Source organism: Capra hircus, chromosome 11, assembly GCF_001704415.2.
Source record: "Capra hircus breed San Clemente chromosome 11, ASM170441v1, whole genome shotgun sequence".
Taxonomy (NCBI): Eukaryota; Metazoa; Chordata; class Mammalia; order Artiodactyla; family Bovidae; genus Capra; species Capra hircus.
In genome coordinates this window covers 1,162,004-1,185,657 of record NC_030818.1, presented here as the reverse complement: position 1 = coordinate 1,185,657, position 23,654 = coordinate 1,162,004, and the positions used below count along the sequence as shown (strand labels likewise).

The 23,654-nt window shown below is 49.1% G+C and overlaps 1 protein-coding gene across 1 annotated transcript in view; it reads left to right on the top strand.

Annotated features, from left to right (window-relative positions):
- The window catches only part of ACOXL (acyl-CoA oxidase-like), a 269,160-nt gene extending 254,411 nt beyond the window's left edge, over positions 1–14,749 (top strand). The window contains exons 15-19 of the mRNA XM_018054699.1: positions 6,929–6,999; positions 11,002–11,120; positions 11,812–11,876; positions 14,438–14,672; positions 14,734–14,749. Of these exons, the coding sequence (XP_017910188.1) occupies positions 6,929–6,999; positions 11,002–11,120; positions 11,812–11,876; positions 14,438–14,672; positions 14,734–14,749 (506 nt within the window). The remainder of the gene's footprint in view (positions 1–6,928; positions 7,000–11,001; positions 11,121–11,811; positions 11,877–14,437; positions 14,673–14,733) is intronic.

The window sequence follows — 23,654 nt, the reverse complement described above, 5'->3', positions numbered from 1 at the left end:
GTGGAGGCTCGTTCCGGACAGAATTTAGCAGCTATGCTTGACCCAGACTCTAATAAGACGTCACTTACCTTCCTGACCCTGGGGACATTGGCCGACTGGACTCTGCCTCTCCAGAGCTTCCCTGAGCCAGGGCCATGCTGAGTGCCCGGCTCCCGTCACCCTCTTCAGTCCCCACGACAACCTCACTTAGCCTTGAGGAAGCTCCACTCAGGGGTAGACAGTTGCCTGTGACCACACAGGTCTAAGATGTGGGGCTGGAACTCTGCCCTGGGGCTGGCTGACCCCCACGGCTTTCTAGCATCAGATTTTGAGTGATGCCCTCTCACCCCCAACTCCCCAAGGGCTTTCCTTCCTACAGATAAACCCTAAAGAATGAGCATTATAGCGTTCTTTAACTTCTGGTGGGGGGGGGGTACTTTGTATTTTATTTGGCGCGTACTTTCTGAGGTTAAACTTGGCTTATGCTCTTTTTCACTCTTCTTACTGCGTTGGTCGCCAAATCGTGCTTTTTATTTTTGTTTGCTATCTCACAGACTTTCTGTAAGATTAGCGAGCACTTATTAGTCTCCCACCAAGGCAGACAGGGAGGGACCACCATCCACCCATGCGGCTAAGGCTCAGAGAGGCTTCCTGAGTTGCCCAGGGCCACACAGCAGAAAGCAGGGTTCAAATCCTGGCAGAGTGCTACCATCTGCCCACTTTGTGGGGCCCGTAAGTGCTTGCTGGACCTGAATCTAATGGCTGAGCATCGCTAAAGAGGCAAATAAGTAAATAAATAAATAAGCCCTCGTTTATTTGCCTTTAAAAAAAAGTGTGTTTTTTTCCTCCTTTGTGCACTATATAATCAAAGATGTAGTTTATATGATGAACTGCAAAGATCTGAGCTGCAGGCCACACTGACTTTCCAGCTCCTGGTACCTAAGTACTTTCAAACAGAGTGCCCAAGTTGGCAGATGAAATTAACCCAAAAGGTAAAAAACCAAAAATTTCCACTGCGTAGCTATTATGAGACTCCACTAGGAATATGAATAAGACCTTCTAAACTGTGAATAAAAATAGAAGTGTAGGAAATCTTGTCTTATAACAGCGATTCTAGGTATGGCTTTCTGTATTTAAAAAGTTATCCATATTCTAAAGTTAAACATATGTGCTATATACACAAACTTACATTTAGGTTTTAGAAGACAACGTGTCCTAATCTCATCAAACATTTAGCAAATAACCTTTGAGTTCACATGAGCCGCCCACACAAAACCCAAAATGAGCTACAGAGAAAACATAGAAAAAGCAACTGTCTGTTGACAACCAGATTTTCTTTCAGTTCTTTGAGTTTTCTGTCTATAAATAATCTGTATGTTTCAAATGTGACCATTTTCTTTCAGTGTGTCTCCTGGCATGTTCTCACATAAGTGTGTTTGGAAAATAAGAATTCAATGTGTAAATCATGGGAATGACTGAGTTTCTGGAGGGGAGAGATTCAAAATACGTTCTTTTTAGATACCCAGAATGTCAAAATGAGGCATTAAGGTGATGCATTCTTTCTTCAGTGCATCTGTTCATCTTTTGGGGAATCCGGAGTTTGATAAATCACCAGAGATAAAACCATCATTTTTAACCCATGGTAGATCCCAAATGTCAGAAGGAAAAATAGTGCAGTGTCTCCTCTTCATGAATTCCCTTTCTCTTTGCTTGTAAATTATGGGAATTTGTTTGCAGAGAAAATATAATACTTTATTAACTGGAAAATGATGGCTTTTACTCAGAAACGTGAGAGCTGAAGCAGAAAAAAAAAGCAGGCACTCCTTTGAGCTATAGTAGCTTAACAAGATTTGATATATTGTCAAAGTGGCATCAAATGTTAGATGGGAAAATGGTCATAATATAACTAAAAGCACGGTTTTCATCAGTATTTCATCGGTATTTTACCTTCTCTTACTGACTCAGGACCCCGGTCTGAGCCATCTAAGTGCTTGTTGAGTCCTTGATGGGGAAACTTCATGTAACATCATTGTAAACAGAGATGGACAAAGCTATCTATTGTGATTTTTTTCCCTAAAAATTACCCAGAAATTCTCTTTTAATAGGCAGCCTAGAAAATAAAGCAAATTCCCACAGATTTCTGTAATTATAGGTGAATATGGTTCTGTGTCCAAGAGTGCAGCTAAAAGGACTTGGAATCCAGAAGGCATAAACCTCTCCCTGCTGAGCTCTGTAGGGCAAAAGCACAAAAACCGACAGAGTAAGTTAGCCAAGAAGACTTACCATGGGGCGTGAAGGCGCCCTGGAGCGTGTAACAGAGCCTGGGAGAGGTCCCGGGGTGGGCAGACGTTGCCGGACTCTCAGGAGGCTCCGCAGAGGGCCCCTCGGTGCTGGGTCCTGACGTGTGGGCAGGATCCAGAGTTGAGAGTGTAGCAGTGCATTCTGGGAGGAGGCTGGTGCCGACGAAGGTGAAGGTGATAAAGTGAAGGGCTGGTCCAGAAGTGCCAGGGCCCCTGCGCCTCCGAAAGGGAGGCTTTTCGGGGAAAGGCCGGGGAGAGCACTGAGAGACAGAGCCTGAGAGAGTGGGCTGCGAGGGTCGGGTGCTGCTTTGGAGAGCTTGGCCTTTCCTGGGTAGACTGTAGGGCGTCAGTGGAGGGGCTAATGGGCAGAGGGACCTTCTGACCCAGCCTCTCTTGAGGGGGACTTTCCTGGTCCCGGGGGACATCCTGCATTGGAGACAGGCCCCGGGTGGGGATGGATGGAGAACAGAGCCCAAAACCAGTGAGTGTGGCCAGCAAGTAAGAAGACGGAGCTGCAGGGAGACGGTGGTCGTTGGGCCTGAAGGGGTGCTTTGCCCTGCAGACCAGAGGGCCCATGGGAGGGCTGTGGCCCCAGCATGCAGGCAGAGGAGCTGGTGAGACTTAGTTACACAGAGCCGGAGCCTGTCTGCCTGGAGAAATGGCACCTCTGAGTTCCTGTCTTGCTCACGGTCCGAGAGGAGAGTGGGACACAGGCCTGTGTGCCCTGCTCGCTGTCTGGGGTGGATCCCGTGAGCCAGGTGAGCAGGCACGGCAGGGCAGCGACAAGGACAGAGAAGGGGGAGTGGGGGGCCACGGCCTTCGCCTGGCACAGAGGCCCACCCCATGCCCTTACAGCCCGTCCCCATGGGCAGGAGGCCGGAACTGCTACACCGTCTTGATACCAAGAAGTTAAACATCCCTCTTCCCGCCCTGTGTTGATTCTGAATGCAGAGCTGGAGCTCTTCTGGCAAAGACGCAGCCTTGGCACCACTCTCTCACTCTTTTCCTTTCAACATTTCCCTGTTAAACGTTGTCGAGAAGAGGTGGATGGGGGACTTCAGAAGCTGGAGGGACAGCTCATTCTGTAAGATGAATTGAGGGCACCGTTGTCGTGCGTGGGTGAGAGGCGACGGCTGAGGGACAGCCACTGCCGTCTCCCACCTTGTGCCACAGAACCAGTGAGGGTCCCTGTCCAGGAGCCCCGGGCACAGACACCAGGGCCGCCTGCCCCCCACCCCCTCGCCCCCCAGGGCCCTCAGGGAGAGGCAGGCCTGAATCAGCCGGCTGGGACTGAGAGAGAGCTCGAAAGAAAGTTATGAGACAAGATTGCTGAGCGGCTCAGCCCCACGTGTCGTATGTCCAGGCCAGCTGTGCCTGCTAACGAACTTGAGGATGGTGCCCAGTCTCACCAGCCTGATTGCAAAAAGGACAGAGACACTGTGGGTGTGGCTCATCTCGCTTTCCCCCACTGCTTGTGTAAACGTGTCCTAATGATGGCATCAAGGCAGAGGCATTTGTGTGAGTTGTAGGGTACGCACTGTGTTGCAGAGTCCTGTCTGTCTTTCAGAAATGGGCTGCGGGGGTTTGGCCGTTGTATCTAATTTATCCACCAGCCCATAGAGGGAGAGGCGTGTGTGTTTCCTGCTGGCCTGTCTTTTTTTTTTTTTTATTCCTCCCAAACTACCACTTTCCTTTTTTTCTCTTTTACTTCACTTGGTCATTTTTTTCTAGGCAGCCCCCTCGCCTCACCCCCCAACCTCAAAACTAACAACCTCACAGCTAACAGGTATGTTATCTAAAAATCTACTGTTCTCCCTGTATCGGCAGGCTGAGCTTTTTGTCACACAAGGTGGAAAGGCTGAACCAAAGAGGGCTGGACTTACTCAGATAGGTGGGAGCTTCTGTGGCCGCCACTGAAATGAACAGCAGGGGGACACTTAGGAGCAGTTACGACGATGGATGTGGGCTCGGGAAGAAAGCTGCTTCCAGAGTCTCTTAAGGAAGAGACCCAGAGTGACCCTGAGTGGGGTTTGGCTACATCTTTCCTCCTCCTGAGGCAGGCAGCTCCTTGAATCAGCCCTGAAGGAGAAGAAAGTAGATACCATAGCTGCTTTCTTTGTGAGGGTTTGGGTTTTCTGCCTGTTTAAACGTGGAGGCAGGTGGAGCAGAGGGGAGTAAAGCCCCACGTGTCTGTCGCTGTGCGATGCTGCGATGATGACTTGGGCCCAGACCCGCCCTCCCTCTCCCCACTCCATCAGCGGTCTCTGCCCCTCTTTCCTCTTTCAAGCTGGCCTCAGTAGAAACTGGAATGGAGGAGGCTGGCAAGAATCCCGCATTGGGCACGAGAGCACATGTTGCCCTGACTGGCTCTAAGGTGAGGGGAATGGAACGGCTGAGGACTCGGTGAGCCCTGCTCCTGCTGACCTGCCATTGTCAGGATGGGCTCTTGTTGTCTGTATCGAAGGTGTGAGGGGTGATCGATTCATGAAATGGAGCCGGCCAGTTAAGGAGGAGCTCCCCTCCTACTCCCCTCCCTGGGGAGCCCTGTGTCCCCACAAATGTACTTCCGCCCAGCTCCAAAAACTGGGCTGTGACTCGAGGCCTGTCGGGCAGGATGGGCAAAGAATGAAGTTTGGGCTAAAACCCCAGCTGGGACTTCCCTGGTGGCACAGTGGGTAACAGTCTGCCTGCCAACGCAGGGGCCACAGTTTCGATCCCTGGTGCAGGAGGATTCCACGTGCCAGGGGCAATTAAGGCTGTTTGTCACGACTACTGAAGCACCCGTGCCCTAGAACCCCTGCCCTGCAACACGAGAGGACGCCACAGCAAGAAGGCCAGGCACCACAACAGAGGAGCCCATGACACAACCTGAGCACGTTTTGCTCAGATGAGAGCAGAACTTTCAACTTGGGAGAAGTCGTCAGCATGGGATACAACCAACCACAGTGACGACTGCAGAGGACTGTAGTCATAGAGGAAACTCTGTAGAGAATTTAACATTGCAAAGTATAATAAAAAATTGCCAGACCATGCTTGCTTGCTTGATGACAATTCACTTTTGCTGATATAATGCTTTTAAAAATATCTGCATGTCTAAACAGACTTCTAGACCTGGGGGTCAGAACAGTGGAATCAGACCGTCCCTCTGTCTTGAGACTTGGTATGTTTCTACCAGTTTGTGTGGGCTCTGCGGAGGATGGGCTAGGCCCGAGGGATGGTGAGTGGTTTGGAGCAGTTGGATGGGAAGGGTGAGCTACACTGCTCTCAAAGGCAGGAGGTGAGACTGCCCAGCAGATGACAGTGAGGAGAGATGACAGGCAGAGTGGACACAGCTTTGAGTCTGGAAAGAAGTCTACCTGGGTTCACTCGGTTAAAGCCTTAATGCTTGTCAAAAGAGGTGGATTTGAGTAATCTGAGGGTGGCAGGGAATCATGGGAGCACTTTCAAGAGTGAAACGACACAGTCAAAGCAGCGTGCACGGGAGGCAGTTGTGGTTTTGTGCTTATTTAGACTGAAAGAGAAAAGGGTACTCACATGAGTGGCCGTGAGTGAGATCGAGGCCACCAGCACGGAGAAGGGGAGTGTTGTTTGCGTAAATCATCTTGGTTAACATTCCTAGAGCGTTCATGGCCAGCTAAGATGGATTGTGAATATTGTTTTGCAAATATTCTTGGTTTTTCTCCACCATCTTGTTGGAGAAAGATGGTTGGGGAAACTCAACCTGAAATATTTGGGGGAGTTGGTGTTTGCTCAGGTCAACACTGGGATCCCATCATTCATACCAAGAGAAGACTTGCTGGGGGTTGTACGGGGACCACAATGGACACTTGAGACAGAAAACGCAGCACTGCCAGATTTACAGAGGCGGGTGGAGTCCTCTAGATGGTGGTCACAGGGAGTGGACGTGCAGTGTGGTCATGGGGGGCAGGACCGGCCATATGATCCTCCCGGTGGCTTGGTTTTTAGTATTTATTATTGGGGATGCCCTGGTGGCTCAGACGGTAAAGAATCTGCCTGCAATGCAGGAGACCCAGGTTTGATCTCTGGGTTGGGCAGATTCCCTGGAGAAGGGAATGGCAACCCACTCCAGTATTCTTGCCTGGAGAATTCCATGGACAGAGGAGCCTGGCGGGCTACAGTCCATGGGGTCGCAAAAAGTGAGACAGAACTGAGCAACTAACACACACACACACACACACACACACACACACACACACACACACACCACCCTGTGCTATACAGTTGGTCCTTATTAGTCACCTGGTTTATATACAGCAGTGTGTATGTCAGTCCCAACCTCCCAACATATCCCCCTCCCCCTCCCCCCCCCAATAACCATGTTTGTTTCCTGCATCTGTGACTCTGTTTCTGTTTTGTAAATAAGCTCATTGGTACCATTTTAGGATGGAGCTTTGCTGATGGTCACGGCCCGGGCTCTCATGTGATAATCCCAGCTGACAAGGGTGAAGTGGTTGTGCTAGCCTTGCCCCCCACCTCCCCAGGGCGGGCTCTGTTCCCCTCGAATGTATCACCAAGGAAAGACGGTGGCATGTCACCTCTGTGGGTTAACACCACGATGTCCTTCTCTGTACAGAGAGCCTCAGGGCCCACAGGGAGGCCACTCACTCTTTCTTTTTCTTCCTTTCCAGTTACTTTAGAGCAGTTCTGCCTGGCTGTAAGGAACTGTCCTGACCAGGAGGACCAGGCTTTGTTAAAGAAGGTATGTTCCCGAAAGGAAGCCCTGATGCCCCAGAGCCTCGAAGCACTTTTATTGCCCTAAGGAGAGATTCACTCTTACAGGCAGGAGTAAATTTATCATCTCTGAATTCTGCGCTCCTCGGGGATACACTTGTCATCAGCGGCTGGGAGGACTGCTGGTTAATGAGCACGGCCGCTTTCCTCAGAGAACAGCAAAGTGATGGGGGAGTGGGTGTCAGCCACGAGCGGGGGTCCCTGCAATTCTCCAGAGGGCTCAGGGGGTTCTACTTAAGCTTATCTGACAGAGCCTTGATTCTCTGAGCGGATTTATGAGGCTTGGCCAAATTCCATGACTCTCACAGTACTTGTTAATTAAGACAAAGGATTCCATGCACCCCGAGTCTGCCGCGTCCTCACTTTCGTCACTGTGGGGAACGCTTCACAAATGAGGCTGTTCATATGAGCCACGGGAAGGGGCATCGATGTCATTGCTTCCTCCCTCTCGAGCGGGAGAAAGACTTTTCTTTTCTTGGTGACCATCGCTTTGTTTCCTTCCAAATGGACAAAGGAGAACAGGTGCGGTCTCATCTACATTTTGGTTGTACATCTGGGTTGAGCCAAATGTGTGAGAAAGCCTGACCCACACCCTGCCTGCATTTAATTAAAACTTGGCCACTGGAGGCAGGAAGCGGTAGACACCAGCAGATAACTAAGAAATATGCACTCTTTTCCACCCATGGCTAAGGCTGTTCCCACCTGGAAACTCTCCTTGGGCCGGCCAGGAGGCATCTGCATTTCCACGATGTCACTGCAGTTCTGTGTCGTCAGGAAACCACGTGTGCCAGGGATTGCATTTCTTTACCTGAATACCATGCCAGGTGTTCTCTGACTTTAGAAATGGGTGGAAAATAGAGGGCGTCACTAAAAGGGATTTTCAACTCATTTGCCTAAGATGTGATATTTTCAGTCTGTCTTCTTTTTTTTTTTTAAGCTTTCAGTAATGTTCATTTTATAAACAGAAGTTCTGATACCAAACTTTGGGCTTGCCTGGGAGAACTGACCCGCCAGAGTCCTGGTTCTAATACGCTGACTTTGAATGGCCTCCACAGAGGCACAGGAGCTTTGCTTGGCATTTTAAGGTCGTCCACTCCAAGTTCTTGGCACTCCCTGCCGAGGCCCATTCCCCAAGGGTCACCTTCCCTGCCAGGTACAGGCAGTATTGCTGTGATCGTAGAGTAGCTCTTGGGTCCCAGACACTCACCTCTTTTTTTAAAATGTAAATGCTTTAAATGTTATTTTATTAATGGAGTATAATTGCTTTACAATGTTGTGTTAGTGTCTGCCGTGCAACAAAGTGAAGCAGCTTTATGTGTACATACATCCCCTCCCTCTTTGGCCTTCCTGCCCCACCCCACGAGGTCGTCACGGAGCACCAGGCTGAGTTCCCTGTGTTACACAGTGGGCTCCTGCAGGCTCTGTTTCACACGCCGTGGGGCATGTATGTCAGTTCCACCTTCTCAGTTTGCCCCAGTCCCCCCGCCCCGTGTCCACGTGCCCACTCTCTGCACCCACGTCTCTATTCCTGCCCTGAAAATGAGTTCGTCTGCACCCTCTTTCTAGATCCCATGCTGTGTGTGCTATGCTCAGTCACTTCCATTGTGTCCAACTCTTTGTGACCCTGTGGACTGTCGCCCACCAGTCTCCTCTGTCAGTGGGATTCTCCAGGCAAGAACACTGGAGTGGGTTGCCATGCCCTCCTCCAAGGGCTCTTCTTAACCCAGGGGGTCAAACCTATATCTCCTCTGTCTCCTGCATTGCAGGTGGATTCTTTACCCACTGAGCCCCCTGAAAAGCCCTTCTAGATTCCATAAATATGCTTTAATGTGTTAGTATGATATTTGTCTTTCTCTTTTTGACGTAACATTACTCTGTATGACAGACTCTAGGTTCATCCATGTCTGTGCAGAGGACCCAGTTTTGTTCCTTTTAATGTCTGTGTAATACTCTGCTATTCCACATCTTTATCCATCATCTGCTGATGGACATTTAGGTTGCTTCCAGTCACCTTCCAGGTGACCGGGCTGTAGCACCTTTGGTTCTTTCTTCTTGTTTGATCCAGCATTTTCTCCCACCGTCTCCTCCTTCCTGTTTCTTATTCTCCTCCTCATGGCCATCTTGCCCTGTGTTCCCCTCTCCATACCTCTGTGGGCTGAACCGACTGTGTGCCGCTTGATCCTGCTCCTGAGCCCTGCATGGAGGCTACCTGGGCATCTCAGAGGCAGCATGGGATGGAGAGGTCAGAGCATGGAGCCCGGTGCCAGGAGACCAGACCAGGCTTGCGTCTCACTGTCCCCGAGGCCTCCATGACTGAGACGCTGTGGCCACTCTCTCCACATCCGTAGAGAGAATATGGAGAGAGATGCCACTCAAAGCCTCTTCCTTCTCTCAGTTTTTCTTTTTCTTTAAAGACTTATTTTTTCATCTGGACCATTGTTTAAGTCTTTATTGAATTTGTTACAATATTGCTTCTGTTTTCCAGTTTCGGTTTTTTGACTACAAGGCATGTGGGATCTTAGTTCCTTGACCAGGGATCGAACCTGCACACCCTGTTTTGGAAAGTGAAGTCTTAACCACTGGACTGCCAGAAAAGTCCCTTCCTTTTACTTTCTCACCCTCCCCCCACTGCCATGCACATAATGCCCCAGGCTGTCTCCTTGGGAACATTTGGCTAGAAACTAACAATTGCATACTCTGTAATGACCTATATAGGAAAAGATTCTAAAATAGGGTGACTATGTGCATATGTATCAAAATTACTGATTCATTTTGCTGTACACCTGAAGCTAACACAGCATTATAATTCAACTATATGCCAATAAAAATTAATTTTAAAAAAACTAGCAGTTGGGAGCGGAAGAGGGTTCAGATAGCCCGAGGTGTCCTGGAATAATCTCCAGTGACATTGAATATTTCATGTCTTTCCCGTTGGTCTCTGCAGACTGTGTGGCTGTTGCAACCGAGGATGATGTCTGTGGCTGTTTTCTCAATATCTGTAGTTTTTTGAACCGGCATCATCAAAGAAATTTCACTCAACAAAAACGAGTGCTCAGTTCATATATGCTGAAACTGTTTTATGATTTTTTTTTTCAGGAGATTGAGGTTTTCTAATGTCACATATCAGAGCACATCACGTGGGCGTGACAGTGGTGTGCAGGATTTTTGTAGATGGTTCTGTGGGAGAGCATGCTCAGGGCGACAGTAGATCATTCGGACTACAACCAGCCTGCGGTCCAGTTTCTGTTTACTTGGGCGAGCTGTTCACTTCCTATATTCTCTGCAACCAGCTTAAATATTTACCCCCACCTCAATGGGTGAAAGTTGTTGCAGGCAAAAAAATGCAGATGGAGACTGGCTCTGATGTTTTTTAAAAGTTATATTTGCATGCGTACTGTGACATTCTTACACCATTCCGGTTATTTTGAGACTTGCGTGTGCGTGCTCAATCGCTTCAGTTGTGTCTGACTCTTTGTGGCCCCATGGACCACAAAGGACCCTGACTGGGTCCTCTGTCCATGGGATTCTCTAGACATGAATACTGGAGTTGGTTACCATTTCCTACTCCAGGGGATCTTCCCGACCCATCCAGGGATTAAATTCACATCTCTTGCATTGGCAGCCTGCATTGGCAGGCTGATTCTTTACCACTGCGCCACCTGGGAAGCCCCCACTTGAGACCTAAGGGTGGATATTTCATGATCTGTGAGGGTGCTCTAGAAACAGAGTGCAGGGAAGATGCAAAAGATGAACACATAGCAGTTGAGCCCATGTCTGATACCCCTGGGAAAACAGAGCCAGAGAGGGAGGCTTTGGAGATGGCAGATACCAGAGCCTTCGTGTGACAGCCAAGAAGAGCAGGGCAGGGAGAAGCCGTGGTCCTCTGCTAGTTGATGGGCAGTAGATTTGGGGCCACAAAGCCAGTGCTTTGGACCCTCAGTCTGAGCTTCTTGCTGGGACCTCTGCCCAGATGAGCAGATTCACAGAAAACCTGCCACCTTGGCCACAGCAGAGCCACACAGGAGGTAAGACCAATGACGCCACGGGTGCCGTGCTGCGGCTGCTGCGTGGGATCCCTCTCGGCTTACTGTCAGTCACACCCTGTTTTCTGAGAATACTGTGAGGCAGGAAGAAGCTGGCTCCTCCATGACTCAGTTTCCCCAGCTGTGTGCATGCTCAGCTGTGTCTGACTCTTTGAGACCCCATGTACTGTAGCCCATGAGGCTCCTCTGTCCATGGGATTTCCCAGGCAAGAATACGGAAGTGGGATGCCATTTCCTCCTCCAGATGCCAAGTAGAGGTCAAGGCTATTGATGACTTGGTTTTTCCCACCACTGTGGCCCTATTAAGGGGCTGGAGAAGAGATGCCAAGGGTAGGACGGCTGTCATTAGGGTTTGCCTCGCAGGCAGATTTCACTACGATTTGAACCACAGAAAAGATTTAGATCCCATAGATGACTTATGACCCCATTCACTTTCAGTCCCCATATTGACGGTTTCTCCACTCATTCTTTTTCATTGTTTTCACCTTGGCCTCACTGGAGCTCCACTGTGGCATGCTGGCTTCTCTTGTGGAGCTTAGTTGCCCTGGCGTGTGGGATGTTAGTTCTGCGACCAGGGATTGAACCCACATCGTCTGAGCATTAGAAGCTCAGAGACGGCCACTAGACCACCAGGGAAGTCCCTCTTCTTTCATTCCTAGTTCTACTAGCTGTCACCGCCCTGGAGAGCTCATGTGCTCCTCGCCTCTGCCCCACTCCCCACTCCCCTGCGGCTCCAGATCGCGCGTGAGCCGCAGCCCCGCGCCTGAGCTCATGCAGCAGCTGGACCCTCCTCCCGTCTCTGGTCTCTGTCCTGTCTCCTCAGCCTCGGGCCGTGAACCATTCACAGCTCTGTCCGGGGGTTGCCAAGCCAGAGCCGGTGCATCTGTACCTTGGCAGCATCTTTCAGAGGTAACCCTTTCCTCTGTCTCAGAACAGAGCAGCTGGGCCTGGTCCATTGAGGGCAGGACTGATCTCCACTCTACCAGGCTCTAGCATATGACCTTGGCAGGTCATTTTGACCTCTTTCAGCCCAGTGTCCTCTTCTGATAAAAGAGATTGAATGTGATTATTTCAAAGACCCATCCAGCAACCACATTCTGAAAATCTGTGCCTGGACATTGTCGGCAAGCTTGCAGTTCTAAACATGCTTGAGAATGAATGGCGCTGGCCCTCAACTGTCTGTCTCCCTACTTCGGGGTCAGCCAAATGAGCCTTCGTGTTCCTCTCTGGATCAGTTTCCGGCCCTAACTTCCTCTATCCTTTGAAACGGAGATCACAGAGCTTGCATTTAAACCTGGACTCTTTTTGAGAGTGAAAGGGGGCACTGGTAAAAATTAAGCTTGGATGACTGAACATAAACCCCGACTGTCCCAGGTGAATCCAGGCATCTGATGAGCCTGTTTTTGAATCAGGTCCAAAATCCCTTTCTCATCAAATGGCTCTAGGTTGCCTATCAGACTTTGTTCTCAGTGTTTGATTCCGCTGGTCCCTGTCACCCCCCTACCTCCAGGATGGTCTCCTCTTGAAAACTGGGGGGACTTCCCTGGTGGTCCACTGGCTAAGACTCCATACTCCCAGCAGAGTGGAGCTGGGTTTGACCCCTGGTCAGGGAACTAGATCCCACGTGCCACAGCTAAAAGATCCTGCATGCTGCAGTTAAGACCCAGCACAGCCAAAATAAAGATTTTTTTAAAAATTGCTTCCTCTTTTCAGTGATGGAAACTGGCCATAAGACAGGCTCCTTGGTACCAGTCTGCATCGGGACCATCATTTTCTAAATCAAATATAAATTATCACAGTGCCTTAGTCTATTCCCTGGGGACTTACTTCCACACCTGGCAGCAGCTGTTTCCAGTTTGGGTATGAGACAGCAGCCCAGCAAGGACCCTCACTGGGACAAAAACATCACAAGATGGTAACCCGCTGGGTCTCCCTGCCTCCCTTTGGAAAAGCAAGTAGGATGATCTGGGGAAAGTAGCCCTTGCTGATTTGTGCTGCTCCCCCTGGGCCAGGGCACCAGAGCTAGCGAAGGAGCTTCTACTTGACCTGCTATAACCGAAGGGTTGTCTCAGAGCCAGACCTCCCCACTCCAGGGACGCTGAGTGAGTGCCTGGAATATTCCCCACACTGCAGCCCCCAGCGCAGTCCTGCCTCAGCCACTCTGCCTCTGGGCTCTGGCCGGAAGCACTGTATAAAGTTCAAGATTGGCTTTTTGATATCATACCACATGTGCGTGCATGCTAAGTCGCTTCAGTCGTGTCCGACTCTTCGTGACCCCATGGACCCTAGCCTGCCAGGTTCTTCAGTCCATGGGATTCTCCAGGCAAGAATGCCAGAGTGGGGTCCTGTGTCCTCCTCCAGGGGATCTTCCAGAACCAGGAACTGCACCCTCGTCTCCTGTGTCTCCTGCATTGGCAGGCAGGTTCTTTACCACTAGCGCCATTTGGGAAGCCCCTTCATACCCCATAGACTATAGAAAACGGTAACAAGAGCCAAGCTGCCTGCTCAGGAGTAGACAGAGGAGTAGATCTTGACTCTCTGCTCCGCAAACCGCAGACCTCTGGTGGGGCTGTCACACCAGCAGTGATGCTCCGGCCGGTCTCCATTTGATGGGCAGATGGACAGCCCGTCTGTGGCGAGGCCGACGATACCTAGACCTTTGGACAAAGCAGAGCAGTTTGAGCCTCTGCTGTCTGCCCGACTGGCATGTGCAGGGGCCCGTCAGAGTGGAGGGCACAGTTTCAGGGTGCTGAGGCCCAGGCCAAGAAAACCCACAGAGCTGATTCCCAGGGAAGGCTCCACTGACCAGAGGCATGCGAGCTTCCTGAGCATTTTCATCGGCTCCCAAGTATTCATGCTGCCCCCAAAGGCACAGGCAATCCCAGACAGACATGGAGGGAAGAAGGCCAAGCCCTCCTCCCCCACCTCTCCTCACCACTGTGGTCTGGCCCAATGGGGCTGTTTCTCTGTCTCATGATGTTCTAGGAACTCAGACACACAAGCCTTTCTTGAAATTTGAAGCCCCCTAGTGAGTGACATGGCCTGACCCTTCCATTTCCCAAGTTTACAAAATACCAAGTTTACAAAATACAAGTTCTTCCTGGAAATGGGCCTTTTTTCCCACGTGGTGGAATGCTAACAGGCCAGGATTGTAGAAACTGTTGAGAGTTTTCAACAGAAAAATGATGACTGTACTTTAGCACGGGACTGGCAGAGCCTTGAGGAGAAAGGGAGTTTTCCACATGAGTGCTCCACTGATTCACCTCCCCTCAAAGGCTTAGAAACACCCCAGCAAGCTGGTTATCTTGTGTTCTTCCAATTGTGATTGTCTCAGTGACACTTTCTGCTTGGCTTCTCCCACAGCTCGCCTCAGCCGGCCTGTTCCCTCCGTGTGGCTGGCCGAGGGAGCAGCGTCCGGGTTGGGGAATGGCTCACTGCCCTTCGAGGGGCCTTCTCTCTGCCTCTGTGCTGTGGAGGAGGCCTCCACTCCTGCAGCGCTCACCACGGCAGCCCCAGCGTCAGGCAGGGGCTTTGCAGGGGACCGTCCCCGGCTCACAGGCGGCTGGCAGCGGCAGTTGGAGCCTGTCAAGTGGGCGAGGTGGGGTTTTTCCCTCTTTCCTTCATTCTAACTGCTCTTTCTTCCTTTTCTAAACGTGTAGGTGGCAGCTGGTCTAAGCACGAAACCCAGCAGCCAAAGGTGATGGCCAGTGCCTCCCTCTGAGTGCACGGGAAAAGTGGGACGTCCTCCTTTCCTTCAGTGGCCCTTTTCCTACCTGAGGACCCCGGTGTGGCCCCTTGCCTTTGAAAGTGTCCTGGGCCCCAGGGCAGGAAACAAGAGCAAACATCCTGTGTGTGCACCACGCATGCCTGCAGCCCCCGCTTAAGCATCTGGGGCCAGTCAAGGGCTCAGGCCTCCCACACAGAAAGGAGAGTTCCTATCTGGGGCTTGACTCCATTTTCCAGGCCCAGTCCAGCATGAAGAGGGTCAGTCCGGGCTGCAAACTCCATGAGCCGAGATCATTAAGGGTGGTGCGGTCTGCAGTGGTGAAACCCCATCCTTTTCTCTAATGTTTTCCTGCTACCTTCTCTGCTCCTTTCAAGTCAGAGCCAAACAGAAAGAAGCAAGCGTGTGGCTGAAAATCTTCTAAGGCAGCTGTTCTGCCATGTCCATTGAGGACCCATCGTGGGCCAAGTGATGGTTTTCTAGTACCTGGCTTGTTTGAAGAATGTATTTCAGGCTTTTAAATATATATTTAATAAGGGAAAAGAGCTACAGGTGACATAGAAATCAACTTTCAGATGTAGTGTTCCAGCCGTAAATGATTTTCCTCATTCCTATACCTTTATGCCATGAAGGCCCTAGAATGCCTCCTTCCCTTCATTCCTAGTTCTCTCCCCACAAGGTCAAGTTCATGCCAAGGCTCTGCAGGGCATCTCAAACCAATGGCCCCAAATCTCAGGTGCGTTTATCTCTCCTAGTGAAATTTTAATTTTGGAAATAAATCTTTGGTGCCTAGGATTAACTTTTTAACTCAAGGAAATAAATGTCCAGTAGAATTTCAGGCTCCCTGATAGGTCAACAGAAGGGTTATTTTGTTGGCTGTTTGCACATACCTGCCACAACCCCTCTTCAGAAACATCTATGAGTGGCTATTATGTGCTAGGCACTGTGCTAGGCCCTGGGGGGTGTTATAATCAATAGGACCTGGCCCTCACCCTCAGCTCCCTGACTATTAGATGAGACTCCCCAATAAGCAAGCACATTGTAGTGGGCTACGTGGTACAAGGGAGGAAATTGGGGGTGTTAACAAAGCATTCAGCTGGGGTGCCCAACACAGCATAGGTTAGAGAAGACTTGCCAGAGGAGGTGGCATTTGTGTAAAGTTTCTGCGGGAAATTAAACTTAACCAGCTGTGTGGGCTCCACTGTGCTCACTGGTGGGGTCCGTGTGAGGAGCTGTGCTCTGTGTTTCCCATTTATAGAGTGTTTCAGGTGCACCGATGTGTGTCCTGAGAGCTGGCTGCTGCAGTAGGGGACCCAGCCAGCTGCCACTTCAGGGGAGACGTCTCCAGAAGCTTCTGTCCTTGTTGGCCATGCACCTTTCCCCCATGTGCTCTTTGTGCCTGCTCAGTCGTGTCCGACTCTCTGCGACCCCATGGACTATAGCCCGCCAGGCTCCTCTGTCCATAGGGTTTCCCAGGCAAGAATCCTGCAGTGGGTTGTCATTTCTTCCTCCAGGGGATCTCCCTGACCCAGGGATCAAACCTGCGTCTCCTGTATTGGCAGGCGGATTCTCTACCCCTGAGTCACCCGGTGTGCTCTAGCAATCCTGAAATTCCAGCATTCAGCATTCCTTCGTTTGCTTCGGAAGGTTAACGTCAGACTCAGGTGTCTCTGAGAGGGATTGTAGCAGAAGCCATCATCCACCTCCTCCACAAAGCTCCCCTGTCCGGGGAAACGGACTGACGGCTTTCTGGGTCCAAACGCTGTCATGTGAAAACTGCGCACGTGCCTGATTCCCTAAGAGGAGCGTATGGCTGCATGGATGAATGGAGCGACAGGTGAGACATTACACCTGCTCTGCCCAGTGGAAAGCCAGCTGGAGAGCAGAAAAGCCGTGTTCCGAACGGCACTGCACTTCCCCGAGTGCAGAGAGCATCATTGTGGGGGCACTCCCGCTTCCGCCAGCCGGCCCGAGTCATGCGGAGGGAGCTCCTACCCGAACACTCTCCCCTCCACATCCTCTGTGCACGGCTCTAGGGGACAGCTTTCATTTCAGACTTTTCTAGAAGACGAGAAAGAGGGAGAGGAAATCACTGGAGACGAGGAGACTAGACAAATCTGCTGAAAGCTGTCTGTAGGAAAATGAAAGCAAAATGTGGCCCTAGGGAACTGAAATTAGTGGGAGGAGAAAACAGGGCCTGGCCCCAGAGTTGTCATTTTGCCAATTAAATAAAGAGATCAAGATGCTGAAGTGTGCAGGAGAATTCTCGAGTGACTTACCCAGAATATGGAGAAATTTCATCAGGGAACTTTAGGGCTGTGAGTCCAGGCTTGTTGTTGTTTAGTAACTAAGTTGAGTCTTACTCTTTTGAGACCCCATGGACTGTAGCCCGCCAGGCTCCTCTGTCCATGGGATTCTCCAGGCAAGAATACTGGAGTGAATTGCCATTTCCTTCTCCAAGGCATCTTCCCAACCCAGGGACCAAACCCATGTCTCCCGCATTGACAGGCGGATTCTTTACCACTGAGCCACCTGGGAAGCCCTGAGTCGAGGCTACTAGACATTAACAGGGTTGTCAAGTGGCTTTCCCAGCACACAGTGAAGGCAACATTTGTATTCAGGTTATATGGGGGCTCATGATGGATGGAGCTGATGGAGGGGGAGAGCTGGGCTCTCATGCTCAGGCAGCTTCCCTGCCTGCAACCGAAGACACTTGTGCTCTGATTGAAAACCGGAAATGTTATGAGACTTGAAGATTTCTGCCCCCTGGACCTGCACAACTCTTCCTCTTTCCCTTACTAAATGTTGTGTGCTCAGTCACTCAGTCGTGTCTGATTCTCTGTGATCCCATGGACTGTAGCCTGCTAGGCTCCTCTGTCCATGGGATTCTCAAGGCCAGAACACTGAAGCGGGTTGCTGTTTCCTCCTCCAGGGGATCTTTCTGACCCAGGATTGAAGCTGGGTCTCTTGTGTTTCCTGCATTAGCAGGCAGATTCTTTACCACTGAGCCACTTGGGAGGTCCTACTAAAATTTTAGCTGGTCTCTTTTGGGTTACCTTTACATTCAAAAGTCTACTGAAACACACACACACGGCATGGTTATCAAGTTTGAGAGAGGAAAAAAAGAAAAAGATTAGTTAGCTCGACTCCCTTCCACTCCTAGGACCCGGCAAGATGCCTGGCACACAGTCAGCTCTCAAGAGGTAAGAAAGGGGAGGAGAGAGGGAGAAAGCAGGGAGAAACTTACTTGTGGAATAAGTGCCAGGAAAACGGCCAGCATGAAGGTACCAGTCACCTGACTACTACTTCTCAGGTGTCTCCTGGTGGAATATTTTCCCTTTGGGGAAAATCTTTCCATCTTAATCTCTTCTAGGACTGTGAAAAGAACAAGATGGGGATTAGACAACTTGATGTGTTCTTGAAACTTTTGTCTGATGGGAAGGGCAGCTAGCAACAATCTATCGGTAATTGTTTGATTAGTATATAATATTTTGGAAGTACTTTCACAGAAAATATAACATTAAATGTTAGGATTAAGACCGATTATATAAATGAGATAAACCTACTATTAAAAGTGAAAGGCTCTCAGACGGAGTGAAAAACAAAACCCAGTTGCACGACGTATACAGAAATGCAGACCCCTGCTTCCAGGAAGATGAAAAAGGGAAAATTCTTATTCCTATTCTTTCTGCTAAGTTCAGTGAAAATAATGGACATGATGTACAAAAACAACCATAGGAAAACTCTGAAAACAGACCTCAGGACCAGCTGACTCACTGGTAAAGAATCTGCCTGCAATGCAGGAGACCTGGGTTGGGAAGATCCCCTGGAGAAAGGGAATGACTACCTACTCCAGTATTCTTGAACAGAAAAGGCAGGCAAAATATTAAGCATAGACTTACCATATGATCCAGAAATTTCACTTTTGGGCAAAGAGTTGAAAATAGTGGCTTGAGTGGGTATTGGCACACCCATGTTCATAGCAGCACTAATTATAGCAACTAAAATGTGGAAGCAGCCCCGGTGTCCATGGATGGATGAACGGACAAGTAAAAAATGTGGTGTATACATGCAACAGAATGTTAGTCAACCTTAAAAAGGGAAGGAAATTCCAACACAGGCTACAACATGGAGGAATCCCAACTATATACATTATGCTAGGACAGAAATGGTATGGACCTAACAGAAGCAGAAGATATTAAGAAGAGGTGGCAAGAATACACAGAAGAACTGTACAAAAAGGATCTTCACGACCCGGATAATCACGATGGTGTGATCACTCCTCTAGAGCCAGACATCCTGGAATGTGAAGTCAAGTGGGCCTTAGAAAGTATTACTACGAACAAAGCTAGTGGAGGTGATGGAATTCCAGTTGAGCTCTTTCAAATCCTGAAAGAGGATGCTGTGAAAGTGCTGCACTCAATATGCCAGCAAATTTGGAAAACTCAGCCATGGCCACAGGACTGGAAAAGGTCAGTTTTCATTCCAATCTCAAAGGAAGGCAATGCCAAAGAATGCTCAAACTACCGCACAATTGCACTCATCTCACACGCTAGTAAAGTAATGCTCAAAATTCTCCAAGCCAGGCTTCAGCAATACGTGAACCATGAACTTCCTGATGTTCAAGCTGGTTTTAGAAAAGGCAGAGGAACCAGAGATCAAATTGCCAACATCCACTGGCTCATAGAAAAAGCTGTGTGGATCACAATAAACTGTGGAAAATTCTGAAAGAGATGGGAATACCAGACCACCTAACCTGCCTCTTGAGAAATCTGTATGCAGGCCAAGAAGCAACAGTTAGAACTGGACATGGAACAACAGACTGGTTCCAAATAGGAAAAGGAGTACGTCAAGGCTGTATATTGTCACCCTGCTTATCTAACTTATATGCAGAGAACATCATGAGAAACGCTGGACTGGAAGAAACACAAGCTGGAATCAAGATTGCCAGGAGAAATATCAATAACCTCAGATATGCAGATGACACCGCCCTTATGGCAGAAAGTGAAGAGGAACTAAAAAGCCTCTTGAAGAAAGTAAAAGAGGAGAGTGAAAAAGTTGACTTAAAGCTCAACATTCAGAAAACGAAGATCATGGCATCTGGTCCCATCACTCCATGGGAAATAGATGGGGAAACAGTGGAAACAGTGTCAGACTTTTTTTGGGGGGGCTCCAAAATCACTGCAGATGGTGACTGCAGCCATGAAATTAAAAGACGCTTACTCCTTGGAAGAAAAGTTATGAGCAACCTAGACAGCATGTTCAAAAGCAGAGACATTACTTTGCTGACTAAGGTCCGCCTAGTCAAGGCTATGGTTTTTCCTGTGGTCATGGATGGATGTGAGAGTTGGACTGTGAAGAAGGCTGAGTGCCGAAGAACTGATGCGTTTGAACTGTGGTGTTGGAGAAGACTCTTGAGGGTCCCTTGGACTGCAAGGAGATCCAACCAGTCCATTCTGAGGGAGATCAACCCGGGGATTTCTTTGGAAGGAATGATGCTAAAGCTGAAACTCCAATCCTTTGGCCACCTCATGCGAAGAGTTGACTCATTGGAGAAGACTTTGATGCTGGGAGGGATTGGGGGCAGGAGGAGAAGGGGATGACCGAGGATGAGATGCCTGGATGGCATCACTGACTCGATGGACGTGGGTCTGAGTGAACTCCGGGAGTTGGTGATGGACAGGGAGGCCTGGCGTGCTGTGATTCATGGGGTCGCAGAGAGTCGGACACAACTGAGTGACTGAACTGAACTGAACTGAAGTGAAAAAGTCAGACACAAAAGAACATATACTGTGTGAATCCATTTATGTGAGGTACCTAGAGTAGTTAAATGCATTGAGACAGACAATAGAATAGTCCCTTTCCAAGGACCATGGAAAATGGAGAATGAGGAGTTATTATTTAATGGGTACAAAATTTCAGTTCTGCAAGATGAAAAAAATTCTAGAGATGCATGGTGGTGATGGTTGCAAAGCCAATAACAGATGAGGAACCAGGAATGGGAGGAAGTTGGGATCAGTTCTGGGTTAAAATAAATCAGAAGGAAGGACCTGGCTGAAAGCTCTTCCACAAGTTGCCAAACTGTCTACATAAAGTACAGTCAGCCCTCCATACCCACAGATTCCGCATCCAAGGATTCAACCCACTGCAGATCAAAAATATTTGAAAAAAATTCCAGGAATTTCCAAAAAGTAAAACTTGGATTTGCTGCACACCAGCAACTATTTACAGCATTTACATTGTATTTACAACTATTTACATAGCATTTGCCTTGTATTAGGTATTATAAGTCATCTTGGAGAAGGCACTGGCACCCCACTCCAGTCCTCTTGCCTGGAAACTCCCATGGAAGGAGGGGCCTGGTGGGCTGCAGTCCATGGGATCGCTAAGAGTCGGACACGACTGAGTGACCTCCTTTTCACTTTTCACTTTCATGCATTGGAGAAGGAAATGGCAACCCACTCCAGCGTTCTTGCCTGGAGAATCCCAGGGACGGCGGAGCCTGGTGGGCTGCCATCCATGGGGTTGCACAGAGTCGGACACGGCTGAAGCGACTTAGCAGCAGGAGGTATTATAAGTCATCTAGAGACGATTTAAACTATAGCGGAGAATATATGAAATACTATGCAATTTTATATAAAGGACTTGAGCATCTGTGGATTTGGTATCCACTGAAAGAATAGGTGGCACTCGTGGTAAAGAACCCGCCTGCCAGTGCAGAGCCTAAGAGACGCAGGCTTCATCCCTGGGTCGGGAGGGTCCCCTGGAGGAGGACATGGCAACCCACTCTAGTATTCTGTGGGCTACAGTCCATAGGCTTGCAAAGAGTCGGACATGACTGAGCACGCACACACGGAGGTTTGCTGCTGAAGGCTATCCTCCAGGATGGAGGGCTGTCGGGTATGATTCTGAGTCAGTCTGTATGAAGGTGTGTAAGGAGCCCCAGAGGGAATAGCTTCATCTCTACCTGCAAAGCTGTGGTTTCTGAATTTTCCTACTTCCCCTGGACATGTTATGGACAGTGCACTGCAACGCTACAAAGTAGTAGAGAGTGGGTTTGCCAGAGTTTGGCAGTCACAGAAGAGCTTGGATTCTGCAGCCAGATAGAAGACTCCCCAAGTACCAGTCTACCCTTAGAGTTGAGAGGCAGCAGAACTCCAGTCTCCCCTTTGACCATGCACATGCAGCAAGCTGAAAAAAAAAAAAAAGATATCTCAAGGTTACCTTCTCTAGAGCTTTCCATTCTGTCTCCTTTTTTGGCTTGCTGAGTTTCTGTTTCCTGTGGATGGATTTTCTGCACTTTTCACTTCCCAGCATCTTCAAAAGCAAAAATAGAGCTATGTCTAGGCTTCTCCGTGCATGTATGCTCAGTCGTGTCCGACTCTTTCTGACCCCATGGACTGTAGCCTGCTAGGCTCCTCTGTTCATGAAATTTTCCAGATAGGAATACTGGAGTGGGTTGCCATTTCCTCCTCCAGGGTTCCCCACCCAGGGTTCAAACCCATCTCTTGTGTCTCCTAATGAGGCAGAAAACAGAACATGCTTTGGGTCTGGCCGGCTGTCCATCCCTGTCTCCTTCTGCACCCTCTGCCCTTGGTCTGCTATGACACCATCACTTTTCTAAACTAGGTCCTCTGCCCAAAGTGGCGGTGGACAGAGAGGCATCTCGGTTCTTCAGTCTGCAAAGACTCAGAAAGAAAAGATCACCTTCATCCTTACCTCTTCTCTCCTAGAGCACCAGCTCTACCAGAATGATCCAGCTGCCACTGTCTGTCACCTTTTTCAAGAAGAGAGGCTTTTAAGACACAAGAAACATCTGGCAGATTGGATCTTCTTTTTAAAAAATTAACATCTTCAGGCAGCTTAGAAGGAAAAGAGACGTTGATCTGAAGAACTTCCTTGGCTGCTCAAGAAAAAGACATTAATGTTGATTACCCCCTCTCCAGCCTTTTTCCAGTGTAATATAAATAAGACTTCCTCACCTGTGGAAGCTGATGAGCTCACACCGGAGCAGATGGCATGGAGGAGACAGGGCAGGCGAACTATACGAATTCGAGCTGGGCATTGTTCCAGTCTGGTCCAATTGTTAATCACTTTTCTATGGCAAAAAAATGTCCTTAGAAATTGCAATGCTAATATTTTTTGCTAAGGCTGGCAGAAATTCCTTAAACTAAGAGAGTGTGCCACTGCCCATCAATTTTACAAGGCAGTATGCAGATCCCAAGTGGCTAAAGTCTGAGGCAGAAGGCAGAGCACTACATCACATTGAGATAACTAGGTTGTTGCTGGGGGAAAGTGTTCTGAAATCATGCTGGTATTACCGTGAATTAATAAGCTTTGTTCATCTTCTCTGACACTGGAAGTCCAACTTAGTCCTTTTGCTTCATTTCTTTGCTTATTATGCATCTCAGGCCATGGATACAGGCTGCCTACTTGGCATAAATTGCAGACAGTCTCCCTTCTTTCTGTCATTGGCCCAATAGGTGTATGCTCTTGGGAACCAAGGGTCTCAGTTCTACAAATGCACACACTAAACCCTGATACTGGGCTAGGGCTGCAGACATTCCAAGATGCATGAGCCACAATGCCTGCCTTCCTTATCACACTGTGATCAGGGAGAAAGTCAAATGGGCAAATAATTACACCAACAGCAGAATATGAAATAGGGAAAAACACAGTGCTATGAGGACCCTGGAAGGGAAAGGGTACCTTTCATTGGGAGGAAATCAGGGAAGGGTCCTTGGACAAAATTTTAATATAGGAAACACTTACAGAATATAGCCTTTTCAGCTTGGAGTCTGCCATAACAAAGAGGAGGTGGTATATACATAGAAGATATATTTAAATTACTATACA